Source organism: Balaenoptera musculus, chromosome 6 (assembly GCF_009873245.2).
Source record: "Balaenoptera musculus isolate JJ_BM4_2016_0621 chromosome 6, mBalMus1.pri.v3, whole genome shotgun sequence".
In the NCBI taxonomy this organism is placed as follows: domain Eukaryota; kingdom Metazoa; phylum Chordata; class Mammalia; order Artiodactyla; family Balaenopteridae; genus Balaenoptera; species Balaenoptera musculus.
In genome coordinates, this window is record NC_045790.1 from 66,419,944 (window position 1) to 66,439,240 (window position 19,297).

The window sequence follows — 19,297 nt, forward strand, 5'->3', positions numbered from 1 at the left end:
CACAACATTGTTAATCAACTATACTCCAATATAAAATAAAAAATTTAAGAAGTAGTATATCCTTCAAAGATAAAAAAGTTCTAATTAAATATAGATTTAAAATATTAAAAAAAATATTAGGAAATCTCTCATTTCCAGCATTTTTGGAAACCTCCTACCTGGAGTCCCCCAAGTTCTGGTCCACCCTGGACTGGCTGCTGCCTTGTCCTGTTACACGGTTGTCATCTCCTCCCCCATCACCCTGGGCATTGCTTTGCCTGTTTCCACTGTTAGATTCCGTTTCCCGGATCCCATCTTCTTTCTTGAGTTTGATTTACACTCCCATTTTGGGGAAGCAATCCTTTAGTAGCTTCCTGAGTAAAGGTGCTTGGGAGGTAAATTTTCTGGGACTCTGTGCAACTGAAAACATCTTTATTCCACCTTCACACTTAATTGGAAATTAGACTGGGTGTAGGCCTCCCAGTTTCCAGTGTTGCTTTTGAGGAGTCCATCACCATTTTGATTCCTGATCATTTGTAACCTGTTTTTACCTCTCTGAAAGCGTGGAGGATGTTCTCTTTCTCCCTTCTGTTCTGAAATTTCTGTGGATCTTTTTTATTTCATTGTTCTAGGCACCCAGTGGAATCTTTTAATCAGGAAACTCTCATGTCCTTTGCTTCTAGGAAACAGTCTTTCACAGTTTCTCAATTATATCTATGTTCCTACTTCTTTCCATCCATTGCCTTAATTATTCTACTTTCTTGAAGATTTCCTCTACTTTGTCTTCTAACCTTCCTACTAAAGGATTTAAAAAATTCCTGCTGCCATTTTTTAATTAAAAATTTTTGGGTGGATTAACCAAGATGGTGGAGTAGAAGGACGTGCTCTCACTCCCTCTTGCGAGAGCACCAGAATCACAACTGGCTGCTGGACAATCACTGACAGGAAGACCCTGGACTTCACCAAGGAGGATACCCCATGTCCAAGGACAGAGGAGAAGCCACAGTGAGACGGTAGGAGGGGCGCAATCAGAGTAAAATCAAATCCCATAACTGCTGGGTGGGTGACTCACAGACTGGCGAACACTTATACCACAGAAGTCCACCCACTGGAGTGAAGCTTCTGAGCCCCACCTCAGGCTTCCCAACCTGGGGGTCTGGCAACGGGAGGAGGAATTCCTAGAGAATCAGACTTTGAAGCCTAGTGGGAATTGATTGCAGGACTCCGACAGGACTGGGGGAAACAGAGACCCCACTCGTGGAGGGCACACACAAAGTAGTGTGCGCATCGGGACCCAGGGGAAGGAGCAGTGACCCTGGGGGAGACTGAACCAGACCTACCTGCTGGTGTTGGGGGGTCTCCTGCAGAGGTGGGGGGTGGCTCTGTTTCACCGTGGGGACAAGGACACTGGCAGCGGAGGTTCTGGGAAGTGCTCCTTGGTGTGAGCCCTCCCAGAGTCTGCCATTAACCCCACCAAAGAGCCCAGGTAGGCTCTAGTGTTGGGTTGCCTCAGGCAAAACAACCAACAGGGAGGGAACCCAGCCCCACCTATCAACAGTCAAGTGGATTAAAGTTTTACTGAGCTCTGACCGCCACAGCAACAGTCAGCTCTACCCACCACCAGAGCCTCCCATCAAGCCTCTTAGATAGCCTCAACCACCAGAGGGCAGACAGCAGAAGCAAGAAAAACTACAATCCTGCAGCCTGTGGACCAAAAACCACAGTTACAGAAAGATAGACAAGATGAAAAGGCAGAGGGCTATGTACCAGATGAAGGAACAAGAAAAAACCCCAGAAAAACAACTAAATGAAGTGGAGATAGGCAACCTTCCAGAGAAAGAATTCAGAATAATGATAGTGAAGATGATCCAGGACCTCGGAATAAGAATGGAGGCAAAGATTGAGAAGATGCAAGAAATGATTAACAAAGACCTAGAAGAATTAAAGAACAAACAAACAGAGATGACCAATACAATAACTGAAATGAAAATTACACTAGAAGGAATCAATACCAGAATAACTGAGGCAGAAGAACGGATAAGTGACCTGGAAGACAAGAATGGTGGAATTCACTGCTGCGGAACAGACTAAAGAAAAAAGAATGAAAAGAAATGAAGACAGCCTAAGAGACCTCTGGGACAACATTAAATGCAACAACATTCGCATTATAGGGGTCCCAGAAGGGGAAGAGAGAGAGAAAGGACCAGAGAAAATATTTGAAGAGATTATAGTCGAAAACTTCCCTAACATTGGAAAGGAAATAGCCACCCAAGTCCAGGAAGCGCAGAGAGTCCCATACAGGATAAACCCAAGGAGAAACACGCCGAGACACATAGTAATCAAATTGGCAAAAATTAAAGACAAAGAAAAATTATTGAAAGCAGCAAGGGAAAAACAACAAATAACATAAAAGGGAACTCCCATAAGGTTAACAGCTGATTTCTCAGCAGAAATTCTGCAAGCCAGAAGGGAGTGGCATGATATATTTAAAGTGATGAAAGGGAAGAACCTACAACCAAGATTACTCTACCCGGCAAGGATCTCATTTAGATTTGATGGAGAAATCAAAAGCTTTACAGACAAGCAAAAGCTAAGAGAATTCAGCACCACCAAACCAGCTCTACAACAAATGCTAAAGGAACTTCTCTAAGTGGGAAACACAAGAGAAGAAAAGGACCTACAAAAACAAACCCAAAACAATTAAGAAAATGGTCATAGGAACATACATATCGATAATTACCTTAAATGTGAATGGATTAAATGCCCCAACCAAAAGACATAGACTGGCTGAATGGATACAAAAACAAGACCCATATATATGCTGTCTACAAGAGACCCACTTTAGACCTAGGGACACATACAGACTGAAAGTGAGGGGATGGAAGAAGATATTCCATGCAAATGGAAATCAAAGAAGCTGAAAAAAGAAGCTGGAGTAGCTATACTCATATCAGATAAAATAGACTTTAAAATAAAGAATGTTACAAGAGAAAAGGAAGGACACTACATAATGATCAAGGGATCAATCCAAGAAGAAGATATAACAATAATAAATATATATGCACCCAACATAGGAGCACCTCAATACATAAGGCAACTGCTAACAGCTATAAAAGAGGAAATCGACAGTAACACAATCATAGTGGGGGACTTTAACACCTCACTTACACCAATGGACAGATCATCCAAAATGAAAATAAATAAGGAAACACAAGCTTTAAATGACACAATAGACCAGATAGATTTAATTGATATATATAGGACATTCCATCCAAAAACAGCAGATTACACGTTCTTCTCAAGTGCGCACAGAACATTCTCCAGGATAGATCACATCTTGGGTCACAAATCAAGCCTCAGTAAATTTAAGAAAATTGAAATCATATCAAGCATCTTTTCTGACCACAACGCTATGAGATTAGAAATGAATTACAGGGAAAAAAACGTAAAAAAGACAAACACATGGAGGCTAAACAATACGTTACTAAATAACCAAGAGATCACTGAAGAAATCAAAGAGGAAATAAAAAAATACCTAGAGACAAATGACAATGAAAACACGACGACCCAAAACCTATGGGATGCAGCAAAAGCAGTTCTAAGAGGGAAGTTTATAGCTATACAAGCCTACCTAAAGAAACAAGAAAAATCTCAAATAAACCATCTAACCTTACACCAAAAGGAAATAGAGAAAGAAGAACAAACAAAACCCAAAGTTAACAGAAGGAAAGAAATCATAAAGATCAGAGCAGAAATAAATGAAATAGAAACAAAGAAAAATCAATAAAACTAAAAGTTGGTTCTTTGAGAAGATAAACAAAATTGATAAGCCATTAGCCAGACTCATCAAGAAAAAGAGGGAGAGGACTCAAATCAATAAAATCAGAAATGAAAAAGGAGAAGTTACAACAGACACCGCAGAAATACAAAGCATCCTAAGAGACTACTACAAGCAACTTTATGCCAATAAAATGGACAACCTGGAAGAAATGGACAAATTCTTAGAAAGGTATAACCTTCCAAGACTGAACCAGGAAGAAATAGAAAATATGAACAGACCAATCACAAGTAATGAAATTGAAACTGTGATTAAAAATCTTCCAACAAACAAAAGTCCAGGACCAGATGGCTTCACAGGGGAATTCTATCAAACATTTAGAGAAGAGCTAACACCTATCCTTCTCAAACTCTTCCAAAAAATTGCAGAGGAAGGAACACTCCCAAACTCATTCTATGAGGCCACCATCACCCTGATACCAAAACCAAAGACACTACAAAAAAAGAAACTTACAGACCAATATCACTGATGAATATAGATGCAAAAATCCTCAACAAAATACTAGCAAACAGAATCCAACAACACATTAAAAGGATCATACACCACGATCAAGTGGGATTTATCCCAGGGATGCAAGGATTCTTCAATATATGCAAATCAATCAATGTGATACACCATATTAACAAATTGAAGAATAAAAACCATATGATCATCTCAATAGATGCAGAAAAAGCTTTTGACAAAATTCAACACCCATTTATGATAAAAACTCTCCAGAAAGTGGGCATAGAGGGAACCTACCTCAACATAATAAAGGCCATATATAACAAACCCACAGCAAACATCATTCTCAATGGTGAAAAACTGAAAGCATTTCCTCTAAGATCAGGAACGAGACAAGGATGTCCACTCTCACCACTATTATTCAACATAGTTCTGGAAGTCCTAGCCACGGCAATCAGAGAAGAAAAAGAAATAAAAGGAATACAAATTGGAAAAGAAGAAGTAAAACTGTCACTGTTTGCGGATGACATGATACTATACATAGAGAATCCTAAAACTGCCACCAGAAAACTGCTAGAGCTAATTAATGAATATGGTAAAGTTGCAGGATACAAAATTAATGCACAGAAATCTCTTGCATTCCTATACACTAATGATGAAAAATCTGAAAGAGAAATTATGGAAACACTCCCATTTACCACTGCAACAAAAAGAATAAAATACCTAGGAATAAACCTACCTAGGGAGACAAAAGACCTGTATGCAGAAAACTATAAGACACTGATGAAAGAAATTAAAGATGATACCAACAGATGGAGAGATATACCATGTTCTTGGATTGGAAGAATCAACATTGTGAAAATGAGTATACTACCCAAAGCAATCTACAGATTCAATGCAATCCCTATCAAATTACCAATGGCATTTTTTACAGAGCTAGAACAAATCATCTTAAAATTTGTATGGAGACACAAAAGACCCCGAATAGCCAAAGCAGTCTTGAGGGAAAAAAATGGAGCTGGAGGAATCAGACTCCCTGACTTCAGACTATACTACAAAGCTACAGTAATCAAGACAATACGGTACTGGCACAAAAACAGAAACATAGATCAATGGAACAAGATAGAAAGCCCAGAGATTAACCCATGCACCTATGGTCAACTAATCTTTGACAAAGGAGGCAAAGATATACAATGGAGAAAAGACAGTCTCTTCAATAAGTGGTGCTGGGAAAACTGGACAGCTACATGTAAAAGAATGAAATTAGAATACTCCCTAACACCATACACAAAAATAAACTCAAAATGGATTAGAGACCTAAATATAAGACTGGACACTATAAAACTCTTAGAGGAAAACATAGGAAGAACACTCTTTGACATAAATCACAGCACGATCTTTTTTGATCCACCTCCTAGAGTAATGGAAATAAAAACAAAAATAAACAAATGGGACCTAATGAAACTTCAAAGCTTTTGCACAGCAAAGGAAACCATAAACAAGACAAAAAGACAACCCTCAGAATGGGAGAAAATATTTGCAAACGAATCAACAGACAAAGGATTAATCTCCAAAATATATAAACAGCTCATTCAGCTCAATATTAAAGAAACAAACACCCCAATCCAAAAATGGGCAGAAGACCTAAATAGACATTTCTCCAAAGAAGACATACAGACGGCCACGAAGCACATGAAAAGATGCTCAACATCACTAATTATTAGAGAAATGCAAATCAAAACTACAATGAGGTATCACCTCACTCCTGTTAGAATGGGCATCATCAGAAAATCTACAAACAACAAATGCTGGAGAGGGTGTGGAGAAAAGGGAAACCTCTTGCACTGTTGGTGGGAATGTAAATTGATACAGCCACTATGGAGAACAATATGGAGGTTCCTTAAAAAACTAAAAATGGAATTACCATATGACCCAGCAATCCCACTACTGGGCATATACCCAGGGAAAACCGTAATTCAAAAAGACACATGCACCCCAATGTTCATTGCAGCACTATTTACAATAGCCAGGTCATGGAAGCAACCTAAATGCCCATCGACAGACGAATGGATAAAGAAGAAGTGGTACATATATACAATGGAATATTACTCAGCCATAAAAAGGAACGAAATTGAGTCATTTGTTGAGACGTGGATGCATCTAGAGACTGTCATACAGAGTGAAGTAAGTCAGAAAGAGAAAAACAAATATCGTATATTAATGCATGTATGTGGAACCTAGAAAAATGGTACAGATGAGCCGGTTTGCAGGGCAGAAGTTGAGACACAGATGTAGAGAATGGACATATGGACACCAAGGGGGGAAAACTGCGGTGGGGTGGGGATGGTGGTGTGCTGAATTGGGTGATTGGGATTGACATGTATACACTGATGTGTATAAAATTGATGCCTAATAAGAACCTGCAGTATAAACAAACAAACAAAACAACTAATAGTAAACTTTCATTGGGTTATTTGTATGGAAATACATTAATATAATTGTTTCAGACATTAAAAAAAAAAAGAAAAAAAAGAAAAAAAATTTTTTTGTAATGTTCTTTTTTAAGAATGGCATCCTATTCTAATTTAGTGGCTCCCCTATCTTCTCCTACCCTTCTGAGGATATTGATGAGTGTTTTATCCTGCTCTGAGTACTGCCTTTATTTCTCCAAGTTCCTTTTCCATTTGCTTTTTTTTGTGTCTTTGTCTTTCATGTTAAGAGATGTTCGTCAAATGTCCAGAGATCCTTGGATATCCACTCATATTTAACAGTGGGTCCCAAAAAGCCTGTTGGAAGATCCATGAGCAGTAGCAACCTTCATTGTGTGGTGATCAGGTAGGGAACCAGATTTTATGCTGGAAAAGCCCCAAACATGAGTAACTGTAGGTACCTACTCTTGGGTCTTTCTGTTTCCTCAGAGAGGAATAGTCTAATCTCCGGCTGGGGCTGGGGGCTGGGAGGGGGTAGGTTCTAAGCCTGATAGCTAAGAATTCCAAGGCCTTCTCAGAGTCTCACTGCTTAGTGGGCCCTGTGTTCCATAAGGCACCCCTTACCCCCTTTTTCAGCTGTGGCTAGTGTCCCCAGTTCCAGCACTTCTCTGGTTCACCCTCTCTTTACAGTAAACCTCCCACCTTCTGTAGGGGGTGGAGGAGAAGTGGAAACTTGGTGGCATGGGCTGGAGAAGGGATTTGGAGTCTAATTTCTCCTGTGACACACCTTCAAACAATCCTCTTTTCTTTTTCAGCCATACTCCTGCCATCGGAGGTATCTGGTGTCTCAAATTCCTCAGCCTTTCTTGGGGGTCCACGGCACAACTCCTCACAGATACTTCGCAGAGTAGGGAACACAGAAACCTCATCAGTGTATGAGTGAGAATCGATCAGGCTGTGCTGTGGCAACAAACCACTCCAAATCCCCAAGGCTTAAAACAACAAAGGTTGCTTCCTCTCTCACACTACATGTGCACAGGGGCAGGAGAGAGCCCGGCTCATCACGGTCACTTGGGACCCGTACGGACAGAGGCTCTGCCATCCTGTGACACCGCCATCTTAACCTGAGGCTTCAGGGGAAGAAGGTGCTCTGAGCTGCGCCTGCCTAGAAGCAACATCACACTTCACTGCTCCCATTTCACTGGCCTTGTCTTGCTCCTAGGGGACGAGGAGGTGCAGTGCAGTCATCGCTGGGCTTGAAAGCAGAGGACAACTGGCAATATGGGGGAGGGGCACTAATGTCTACCACAGCCAGTCACCACTATGGTGTTCCAGAATTTTGTTGTTCTCATCTGCAGCTGTTTCCTCTGCCTCCTGGTGATTGCGGCTTTACGTATTTTTATCATTTTACTGTCATTTTAGTGTAGCTTTTTTTTCAAATTTTGTTTTATTTATTTATTTTTAAACAGCAGGTTCTTACTAGTTATGTATTTTATACATATTAGTGTATGTCTGTTTAGTGTAGCTTTAAGAGGGAGCAGTGATAAAGACCAATTCAAACTGTACAACACACCACTCCGAGTACCCAAAACCCTCCCATTACGCTGTGTGCTTGCTCCCATCCATCTTTCTGATTCCACCCCCCCTCTGTTCTCTACTCAGAATGAGTTTGTTGCCTAAAGAGAGACGGGTAGGCTGCAGAACTTTTCAGAACTGGTCACCCATTAACAATACTTTTCAAGAAGGGGGCTGGGTGGTAGTTTTCAAACACATACCTAGAAAAGAGCCTTTACTAGAAGCAAAGCATTTATAAGTACTTTTTTCAGAAAACAATTATATTCACTCACTGCTGAGCATCTAGTCTACGTTCAGTAAGTCCTTGCTAACGAGCAATCCTATTTTCACATTCTGTAGGATTCACTTGCAAACAGATGCCAGTTTCCTCCAAGTATGAGAAAAATGCTAAAGTTCCGAGTGAATTAAAAGTAGTGTTTAGGAGCAGAAACTAACACACCATTGTAAAGCAATTATACTTCAATAAAGATGTTTAAAAAAAAAAGAAAAAAAAAAGTACTGCTTAGGGGCTTCCCTGGTGGCACAGTGGTTGAGAATCTGCCTCAATGCAGGGGACACGGGTTCGAGCCCTGGTCTGGGAAGATCCCACATGCAACTAGGCCCGTGAGCCACAATTACTGAGCCTGCGCGTCTGGAGCCTGTGCTCCGCAACAAGAGAGGCCGTGATAGTGAGAGGCCCGCGCACCGCGATGAAGAGTGGCCCCCACTTACCGCAACTAGAGAAAGCCCTCGCACAGAAACGAAGACCCAGCACAGCCATAAATAAAATAAATAAAAATAAATAAATAATTTTTAAAAAAAGTAGTATTTAGAGCAGATTTAGCTATCAGCAGATATCTCTGGCAAGTAGTAGTACAGGTGGTTTTTATTTCCATCTATTTGCATCACTGTAGTTTCTGATGTTGCTATTTTGAGAACGCGCTGCTTCTGTAACAAGAATTCCAGGGCCCCTTTTCCAGGCCTGTTGACCAAAACCACAGTGGGAGAGCCCCTTCCATGAAACCACACCTGTGGTTTAGGTCTAGGTCTCTAATTAGCTAGGTCTCTAATCCATAGAGCGAACATGGGGAAAATACCCAGATGATACTTGTCCTTTAAATCAGTGGTTCTTAATTTTTTACATACTCTAGAATCACAGGGAGAATTTACAAAACAAAAACAAACCCAATGAACAAAACCCCAGATCACTGGACCCCATCTTAGGTATTCTGGTTTGGAAAAGAAAGGTAGTAATTAATTTGTATTTTTAACAAGTACCTTCCAGAAAGACTTCAGGCCACCTGGCTTTTAATAGTGCTTTTCCATTTTCTACAACAGTATACATGGAATGAGCATTCAGTAAATATTTTTTGATGCTGAGGTAGAAATCCACAGAATGTATGTGTTTCCCCCCATGATCCCATCAAAGAGGTAGCAAATGAAGGTCTTTCCTGTAAATGTGGCAGCATGACAGATGAAATGCAACCCACAAATTCAAATGGCTTAAAGACAACTGGTGGAATATTTTAAAGCACAGGTTTTTGGGTTTGCTTTGTATAACTATTTATAACCCAGAAAGCCCTACTAACCAATTTCTTAGTGTCAAGTTGAATTTCTGACTGGATGGGTTTCTAAAGCATCACCCAATATTCTGGAATCAATTCTACCTCCTGAATGAAACATCTTGCAAGAGGGTTAAGCTGTTTTCCTAGTTCAAATGGATAAAAGCAAGCCCCCAGCCCTAGTGGAGGCTGGGTGATGGGTTCATCGTGAGGCTGCAGGAACCAGGTAGTTAAGCCGGTAGTTTCATGGAGCTGGTGCAGGTGAGAGAGCTGAAGGAAGAGGCCAGCATCTGGACCGAATGCTCCTGCATCTTTTTCTGGGATGGCTTTCCAAGTTTCTAAAAAGGATGTAGAACTCGGCCTCTTGACAGCTCCCTACTTTTAAAAACCTGCTCCATTTCCACTACATTTGCAAAATACTTGCTGCACTCCATCCCTCCAAGCCAGAAGGAACCTGGAGACAGCGGGAGGTCACCGAGAATTCTGCACATGAGCGCACCTATTTTTAACTGTTTGACTTTGAAGCCTGGAAAGCAGAGGGAGACACCAAGCATGCTAAACTAACTGACCCAATGCCGCCCCCTGGCTGGGAGGATGCAGATCCCTTCCCAACCTTGCCTTAAAGGTGCCCGCGATTTCATCAGCTAACAGCCAATGCTGACTTGTTACTAAAAGAGCAGGCGCATGATACCTTTCTGACCTGCATAGCCCTTTACCTATTTAAGTAAAATGAACAAACAGCTTCCAATAATTGTTTCTCACTCCAAAAGATATACCGAGAAATAGGCTGGTGCAATCATAAAATGCAGAATTAAATGAAACGGAATTTAACCTCTTGACCCTTCTTTTACCCCAAGCTCCCATTTTAAATGAAAGTGCTTAAAAATTATTCAAGAGAATGGAAAAGTGAGAGTCAGAGGAGAAAGAGAATCTTTAGAGCCAGGCAGTGGGGGTAAAGGTTAGCCTTCTTGATTTATTTTGAATAGACTGTGACACTCAAGCTTGCTGAGTTATCAAATTTCTTAGGTATTTCAAAAACGGAAAATAAAATGCAGACAGGGCAGCAATAGCTTTCTGTAGCTCTTCACAAGAAAGTATATTTCAGTTCAAAAACATGTCTTTTGTGAGGTGAGGACACTCTGGTACCACCAGAGATGAAAACTAAGCCCTTCCTGAAAGTCACAGTGAAAAAACTGCAGACACCCCCGGAAAGGGCCCAGAAGGATTTCCTCGATTTCCTCCAAAGAGGCCACACTATCCATCCCAAACTTTTAGGGGGTTGCTTTAAGGCAGTGGTTCTCAAATTGTGGTCCTGGGACCAGCAGCATTAACATCACCTGGGAACTTATCAGCGACAACGTTGAGTTTCACCTGAGCCCCGAGATCCTGGAAAACAGCAAATAAGGGCTCCCCTCCCCTCGTTTTGTGTTCTGGAAATGGCTTAGGCAAAGAACCTACCTTCCCATAAGACTTGAGTAGCTCACAGGTGCCCCCTTGTTTACCTATGACAAGGCCAGACACAGACCCTCCAAATTTACATTCTTTGCCTGACAAATGGTTAGTTGAACTGCTGATTAATCAAGACAAAATGCTTATTAACCAGCCTTTGATTAAGCTCCTCGCCTTCTTTCAGGTCCCTGAACTTTGGCCAGCTTACCACCCCTACTCAACAGCTCCTCCTGGGAGTAGGCTGGTGTCAGGTTAAAACACTCTCTCATGGGCAATGCGTTCAAGCCATGCTTCATCCCACTTCCTCACACCTTGTTCTTCCAAGCCTTGTTTACTCCTCCCTCCAAAAGAACCCCCTTTGTGCCTAACTCTAGAGACGCTTGCAGATCTTACAGAGGTTCTGCTACTGCAACAGTCCCCCTTCCTCTGTTACAACAGGACCTTTCCCATTTGCAATAATCCTTTCCAATAAAGTCTCTCCTTAATCCAGACTTGTTTTTCATTTGACGTTAGAAATACAAATTCTCAGGCCCCGCCCCATACCTTCTAAGTGGGAAACTAGGGCATGGGAAGCGGTGCGCCTGGAAATCAATTTCTGAACAAGTGCTCCAGGAACAGTTTGAGAACCACTGATTTACGGCAACCTCTCAACACTTAACTCCCTCCCACCTGTGTTTCACTCAGGGGCGCTTAAGCACAAGCTGTTTCTGAGCATCCCCACAGATCGTTTCTCTCATCAAGTCATTTCCCAATGACAAATGAGGCCACCGAGCGCCCGTCTCCCCTCCTGGCCGCGCGTGGAGCTGAGCGGGCCTGAACCCGCACACACTTACATCTCCATCCACCGGCCTCTGGTCGTCACAATCCCTGGTGGGACTAATGTCCTGGCGCATGACCCAGATGGGCTCTTTGGGCTCGTCGGGGGTATAAGGCGAACGTATGGTCCTGGTTTTCACCTCCTCGATGGCCTCCTTGATGTCCTTGATGGCCAGCGAGATGGCATCCCTCTTCTCCTTGCTGTACCGCTGCACCGCCTCGCCGCCAGCCGCCCTCTGCTGCCCCGCCGGCGCCTGCAGCCCGGGGCTGTCCGGGCGGCCCCCGCCCGGGGTGGGGGCGCGCTCCAGGTCCTGCTCGGCCTCGGGCATGTCCTCGGCCGCCTTGTCGAGGCTCTGCGAGCTCATGCTCTGCTTGACCTCGGCCACGATCTGGTCGATGTCCTCTTCCTGCTCGTAGCTGTCCATGCGCGGGTAGGGCGCGAACTCGGCCTCCTTCTCGGGGCTGTCGGACTCGCCGTCAGAGCGCTCGTCGTAGTGGTGCAGCCGCGCGCCCAGGGCCTCCTGGCGGTAGGCGGCTGCCTCGTCTCGCTCCTGCTCATACAGCCGCAGGCCGTCGCGCGCGTCCAGCTCGGGTGCGTCCCCGATTTCCTCGTACACGTGCTCCTGGAGGCCCCCGTAGTCGGCGTAGGGCTCGGCATAGGGCTCGTCCTCGCCGCGGTGGAAGAGCCGGTGCGTGTAGACGTAGCCCGAGTAGGCAGCGTTCATGGCCTCCTCGTGCTCCAGCGAGTGGAAGTGCAAGTGGTTGGGCAGCGCGCGGCGGTGCGTGGCCTCGGCGTGCTCGGCCTCCGCCTGCTCCGTGTACTCCTCGGCCTCGGGCCGGTACTGCACTGCGTACGCGCTCTCGTCCTCGGGGTCCTGCGCGCGCTCGGCGTCGTAGCCGTCGCGCGCCGCGGCGATCACGTCGCCCTCGGCCGTGTCCGTGTGGTTGTGGAAGCCGCTTTCCGTGCTGGCGGAGCGCGCCAGGCACTCCCCGCGCTCCTCCTCCTCGGGCTGCGGCTGTTGCTGCCCGGGCTGGGCGCGGAGGTCCTCGACGGCGCGCCCGCGCGGGGGGCGGCCCGCATAGTGCTGCTGCAGCTCCTCCTCCACCTCCGGGTGCTCCAGGTCGGCCTCCACCGACTCGTTCACCTCCCCGCCTGCCGCCTCGTCCGTCACCTCCACCTCCGCGGCCCCCTCCAAGTGGTTCATGGTGGGCGTCGGGGACGGCTGGGAGAGAGGCTGGGCCGGCTCACTGCGCTCTCATTCTGCTCCACCCGGCTGGAAAAACAAAAAAGGGGCGGGGCTATTACGTGGTTCAGACTGTAGTCAGGAGCTGAGTACCAAGATAACCATAAAAACAGCTGTTATTGATCCCATCTGAATCTCGGTCAGTTAAAAAGTGATTGCAAATTTAAGCTCAGTCTGAGAGCACATAGTTCATCTTCTTCGTAGCGCGTGTCGTAATTTGTAATTACATATCTCCTTGTGTAATTGCTTACTGGCTTTCTCCCTTCCCCACCCCTCAGACTGAGAGCCTCTTGAGCCTTTAGTTCCCCACCACGCTTACTATTCAGGTTCTGTTTCTGATGCATATGAATAGAGAGTACTACCAAATTGAATGAGACAATTGACAACATTTTCCATCTGCTAAGGGATAAATCTAAGTTATACTAGAAACGATTTTTAAAATAAGTTTCAAGGGAAAATAATCTTGGAATGTTTTGAATCCGTTGCTGTCAATACAAATTCGCAGCCATTCTGAGGGAGGCTATCAACCATCAGTGGGTTCTCGTCCTGGCATTGCTGGCTCTGTTGCCTCCGGTTAAGTGGCTCAATTTTCCGGACCTCCACCGTGAGACTGGACTCATTTCCTACAGCAGGATGTTAACAGCTATTACCTAGACAAGAAAAGACTCCGTGGTCAAATAAGTCTGGGAAATGCTGACTTCGAGTTGACTTTTCATTGTGAATATTCAAGGGGAGGAAGATACAGGATGCTGGGTTCACAAACTTGTTTGACTGGGAAACACTTTTTTCCTACGGGCCAGTGTTCTGACAAATGCACTTAAAGAAACACAGACTAGCTAATTTCTAATACTCACTTCCCTCATACACCCTGGATCTAAAATTCTTTGATTCTATGAATTAGCATTATAGCTGATATTGGATAACACGCTTATTTCTTTAAAATATGGCTAGGTCTCTTTCCCTATTTTCAGAGGGACTTGCAGCTAGAGAGACAGCTTTGGTTTCAACCTCTCTCAATTCTTCTTATCACAAAATAGCTTTATAGCATAATCTGTGTACAGTGTATGGAAATAAACAAAGGATGTAAAGAACAGCAAAAACAGGCAGGACCCCTATGATTTCAAGACATTTATGGTAAATAGGTTCAACATGTGTAAACTTTTAGGGACTTCCCTGGTGGTCCAGTGGGTAAGACTCCGAGCTCCCAAGGCAGGGGGCCCGGTTTCGATCCCTGGTCGGGGAACTAGATCCCACATGCATGCCACAACTAAGGAGCCCACGTGCCGCAACTAAAAAGATCTCGCATGCTGCAACTAAAGATCCTGTGTGCCGCAACTAAGACCCGGTACGGCCTAAATAAATAAAATAAATATTTTTTTAAAATGTGTAAAGTTTTCTCATAGTGTTCTTTTGGAGAGCTCATCTTACAAATGGACAAAAGTGGGAAGTGAACTCTTTAATGTAATAGCAGAAAGCTCCAGGAGGACCAGGAACATCTGATGGACTCTCTAATGTTTTGATGCATTATATTCTACTCAACTCCCACCACAATGAAAGCAATTTCCTTCAGACACTATGACAGTCCCAGTAGTAAAGGAGGCCATTTTGGAGCTACCACGTTCATCTTAAAGCAGAAGTATCATCTTTCTCCCATTCTTTGATGGATCCACCACTGACTAATACTCACTAGAAAACAATTGTGGTTTAGCAGAGATGATCAATCCTTATTGCTTCCTTCCTTGATAAGAGTCCCACTTCATACTAATTAGACCTTGTCTTCTTTGAAAAACTGTGGCCTCCTCTCATTTAACCCCTGAGAGCAGTGACTGTGAACTAGGTATAAGAAAGTTTTCCAAGTATGAGTCTCCATTCAGACCAGATGGATGGTTAATGCACTGAACAGAAGAGGCAAATGCTGGTGCTGAGGGCCCCCAGGTTAGGTGGCCTCCAGTGGATCATGCAAAATACAAAACAAATATTCAATTCAATACAACACATAGACAACAACAGTCTATCCAAGTTTCCTTTATAAGGACTCTCTGGAAAAGACAACAGATAAAAACCACACTCATGTACAAATCTAAGTCTGCTGAGCACAAAGAAAGCATTCACAGGGAGGGATACCAAACGTGCCAGATACTTCCCTGGGTACTGCGGCCCTGTGGTGTGTCAGCTGTGTGTGGTTAGTGTTAGCAATGCAACAACCACCATCCAAAACACCTGAACAAGCCAAGAATTCATGATAACCATGTGCAGAACTGATCAAAACACTGTCTTCAGTGAAAATGGCACTTTCCCTTTTCACTTTGATGAAAATCTATCGATATATGCGTCAGAAAGAGATTTGAGTTTATTCTGGGTTAAAATTGTATTTGACCAGCAAATGGTGCCATCTCATAGAGCACTGATCCAAAGGAAATGAGATTTCCATGCATGTCCATACACTGAGTTATGGTAAAGAAAGTTACAAGAAACCACTTCTTTAAGGAAAAATACTGTCAAAATCATGCAGTTTTGGTGCAGTGGAGCTTTCTATTCACTGGGGGCATTGTCCTTATACCCCCTCCCCCGGCCTCAGGGGAGTATTCCCGCACGCACGGAGTATTTCTATTTCACTCACCACCGTGGTTTCAAGAATACAGTTTGGGTTGTGGTGTTCGCGGCATGTTAATTAATAACAGACATCGATTTGAGGGATTTCTCTAGGACAAAGGCAACTACCAACTTTTAAAGATGGAGCTGACGTTGGTGGTCGGGTCCATCGGTAGCACACGAGAGGACGGTTCCCTGTACCCTGGCAACTTTGGGGGTGATATTTATTTAAAAACCCCACTGAGGCTGTTTTGAAAGAATCCAAGGTTATTGTGGGTATAGAGATTGGTACCACCTTTTTGAAAAGCAATTTGGCAAGATGAATTAAAATCTTAAAAAGGTAATATACCTTTGCCCTGCTAACTCTACTTATAGAAATCTCAAAGGAAAAACTCAGATGTGGACAAAGATGTTTCTCACGGTATTTGCTTAAAAAGTAAAGATTATAAACACTAACTATTAAGCGCTAACATTAAGTACGAATAAGTACAGTGTTAATAAGCGTGTTAGCATCATATTGCAGTTCAGGAAGGTGTGGGGCTTTTCTGGCTGGGTAGCTCCACCTGGAGTTCCCACAGCACTCAATCTCAACCTGCCACAGCTGAACAAGTCATGCCTCGTTATCCTCCCTCCCCATCTCAGCTCCCAAACCTGGCCCCGCCTCCTGTATTTCCTGCATGGCTGAAAGGCACCACCAAGTCCCCAGCCCAGGAATCATTACTGAGTTGTCTCTTTCTCTAACCTCCTTCCCCAGACTGAGGACCAAGTCCATTGTCTTTATAACTCTCGCATCATCCTCACTGCCACTACCTTGTCTCGGTCCCTCTCACCTACAAAATTTCCTTGACTAATTTCTCAGTCCCCTCCAGTCGATCCTCACCTCGCTATGAGCCAAACTGCTCACCTTTCTAAATACAAATCTGAATCCCGTAGCCCTATTTCTCAAACTCTTCAGTGATCTCCCTCCAGTACATAGTACAACTGCTTAGCGAACTGTCTACCAGACATTACTAGGCATTTGCCACATAATGACTCACACTAGCCTACAAAGAGCATACTCTTCTATTGTCTTTAGAGAGATTATTGTCAGCTCTTTTAAAAATGAGGAGATGGAGGCGGGTGGTGTTAGGTGATTGCCTAGGTCACACACCTGCTGGTGGAACTGGTGTCACCCCCCCCACCCCACCCCCGCCCCTGTCCCCGCCTCTAGACTCTGGTGCTTGAGTCCTACTCCTGACAAAGAGAGCCCTTGGGCCACATCACTCCTCCAAGCCTCACCTTCACGCTTCACCTCCACCCTGTATTCTAACACCCCAGAGTCCTGACACTGGCCCTAACTGCCTTCCCTATCCTCAGCATATTTTTCACCTAACTTTTCTTTGGTGAATCTGTCTTATCTTCCCCAAAGCAAGTTCATACCTAATGAATGTCTATTACGTGCCAGCCTCCAGGCAATGTTCTGGGCATAGAGGCAGAGCAGTGGCCAAGCCAGACAGGCTGCTCTGTTCTCAGGAAGCCACCATTCTAGCTCATGGGGGTGGAGGGAAAGGAGAGGGGAAGAGACAATAATTATGTTAATACACAAATAAAATAACATCAGGGAACAAAAAGTCTTATGAAGAAAATGAAACAGGGTAATGGCAGAGAAACTGACCGAGGAGAGAGGGCCTCCTACAGTGGCCAGAGGAGGTGATATGTGCACTGAGGTCTGAATGATAAAGAAAGAGGCAGCCAACTAAAGATCTGAGGGCAGGGCCTTGAGGTGAGAAAGGACTTGCTGTGTTCAAAGACAGAAATAATGTTTGTGAACTGAGTAAGGGATGATGTGGTAGGAGATGAGGATGGAAAGTTGGGAAGGGGCTAGCAGGGCAGGGCCTGGTACCTCATGGTAAAGAGTTATTTCAAGTGCACTGGCATGCTACTAGGGGGGTTTAAGCAGGGGAGTAATAAAGCCTGATTAACCTCTCCCATCATCCTCACTGTACCCTTTCTATCTATCTATCTATCTATCTATCTATCTATCTATCTATCTATCTATCTATCTATCTATCTATCATATTATAGCACCTGTCATTCTGAGTAGCAATTCTTTATAAATATGAAGTCCTTGAGAAAAGAGGACACGTCATTTATCTTTGATTCCCCAGTGCCAAGTACAGAGGGAACATAGTAGGTAGTCAGTAAATTTTTAGTGATTAGAAAGAAAATAATTATCCTCCCACTTCACAGTATCAGGGGCCTTCTGGACATTGGCATGCCCAGCCTTTGGAGAACTCATTTCTTCTTTCCACCTTGAATCTTTACTGCCCTCATCTGCCCCTGCGAACTTCTCCACCTTCTTCTGATGCTTTAAGTGTCCAAAGAACTCCAGTGATTCAACCCCTGCCTACATTTGAGGGCGCTGATCCAGTTGGCATTTATTGGATATGTACCAGGCACTGTGCAAGGCAAGGGGGATGCAAGTTTCTAAACCATGATCCCAGCCTTCAAGGGCAGACAGCTTTGGCGATTATAATACCTGGTGATGAAGGCAAAACAGAAATAGGTTCCAGCTACAAAAAGAAGCTAGAGTTAAAACAACAACTGCATCACCTTTGTGAATCATGTGAGTGCTACTGTTCTTATAGCTTCTGGACTTCATAGCTCGTAAGCATCCTAGGAACTGAGGCCTAGGAGAGGAGTGCCATCATCCAGCCAATGTTCTTGATTATGACCCATGTGCCCCCGAAGGCTGGGAGAGTAGAAGGGAGGAGTTACAGCTGATTGAGGAAAATCCCTCCCCTTCTACAAAAAGGCTGGATGACCTGGAAGACACAGGCAAGAGAATCTCCTCTGCAGAAGCAGCCACACAACATGAAAAGGAGGTGCTACGGCATCTTGGATGCAGAAGTGAGGGAATCCAGGTTGTGGTGAAGCACAGGTGGCTTTCTGGCTCCTGGTTCTGGAAGGTTCCACAGCTGAGTTGGAAAAAGTGAACAAAGGGAGGGAACTCCACTGCAGTGCACCATTTAGAAATAAAACATTTCATGATTCAGCAATTGAATCCAGGTAGCTCATAATGTTAGCTGAGGCTCCTGTTGGTTTGGCATGAATAGAAGGGGAGGCTATAATTACTTTGGTTGATCTGCCCTTAAGTAGTTGTTAATAACAATTTCCAATAGACTGTTTCTTTTAACACATTCAGAAGTAGTCTTAGAAGGGCCTGACTGAAGACAAAATGAAATGTAAAAAAGAACAAAAAGAATGATACCAGATTGTTAACCTGGAGAGTATTGTGTGAGTATGGGGAGGGGGTGGGGTAGTAATGCAGGTGTAGGGAAAACACATGAAGGTGGAGAGGAGAGAAGTGGGAAAAGAAGAAGAAAGTCTGTACTAGCCATGCTCTCCTCT

General features: G+C 44.0%; 1 protein-coding gene across 2 annotated transcripts in view; it reads right to left on the reverse strand.

Annotated features, from left to right (window-relative positions):
• APBA1 (amyloid beta precursor protein binding family A member 1) overlaps positions 1-19,297 on the reverse strand; it is a 233,144-nt gene that overhangs the window by 68,846 nt on the left and 145,001 nt on the right. For both annotated transcript variants that reach the window (XM_036856723.1, XM_036856722.1), the window contains exon 2: positions 12,089-13,345. In XM_036856723.1, coding sequence (XP_036712618.1) covers positions 12,089-13,276 — 1,188 coding nt within the window. In that variant the 5' untranslated portion in view covers positions 13,277-13,345. The remainder of the gene's footprint in view (positions 1-12,088; positions 13,346-19,297) is intronic.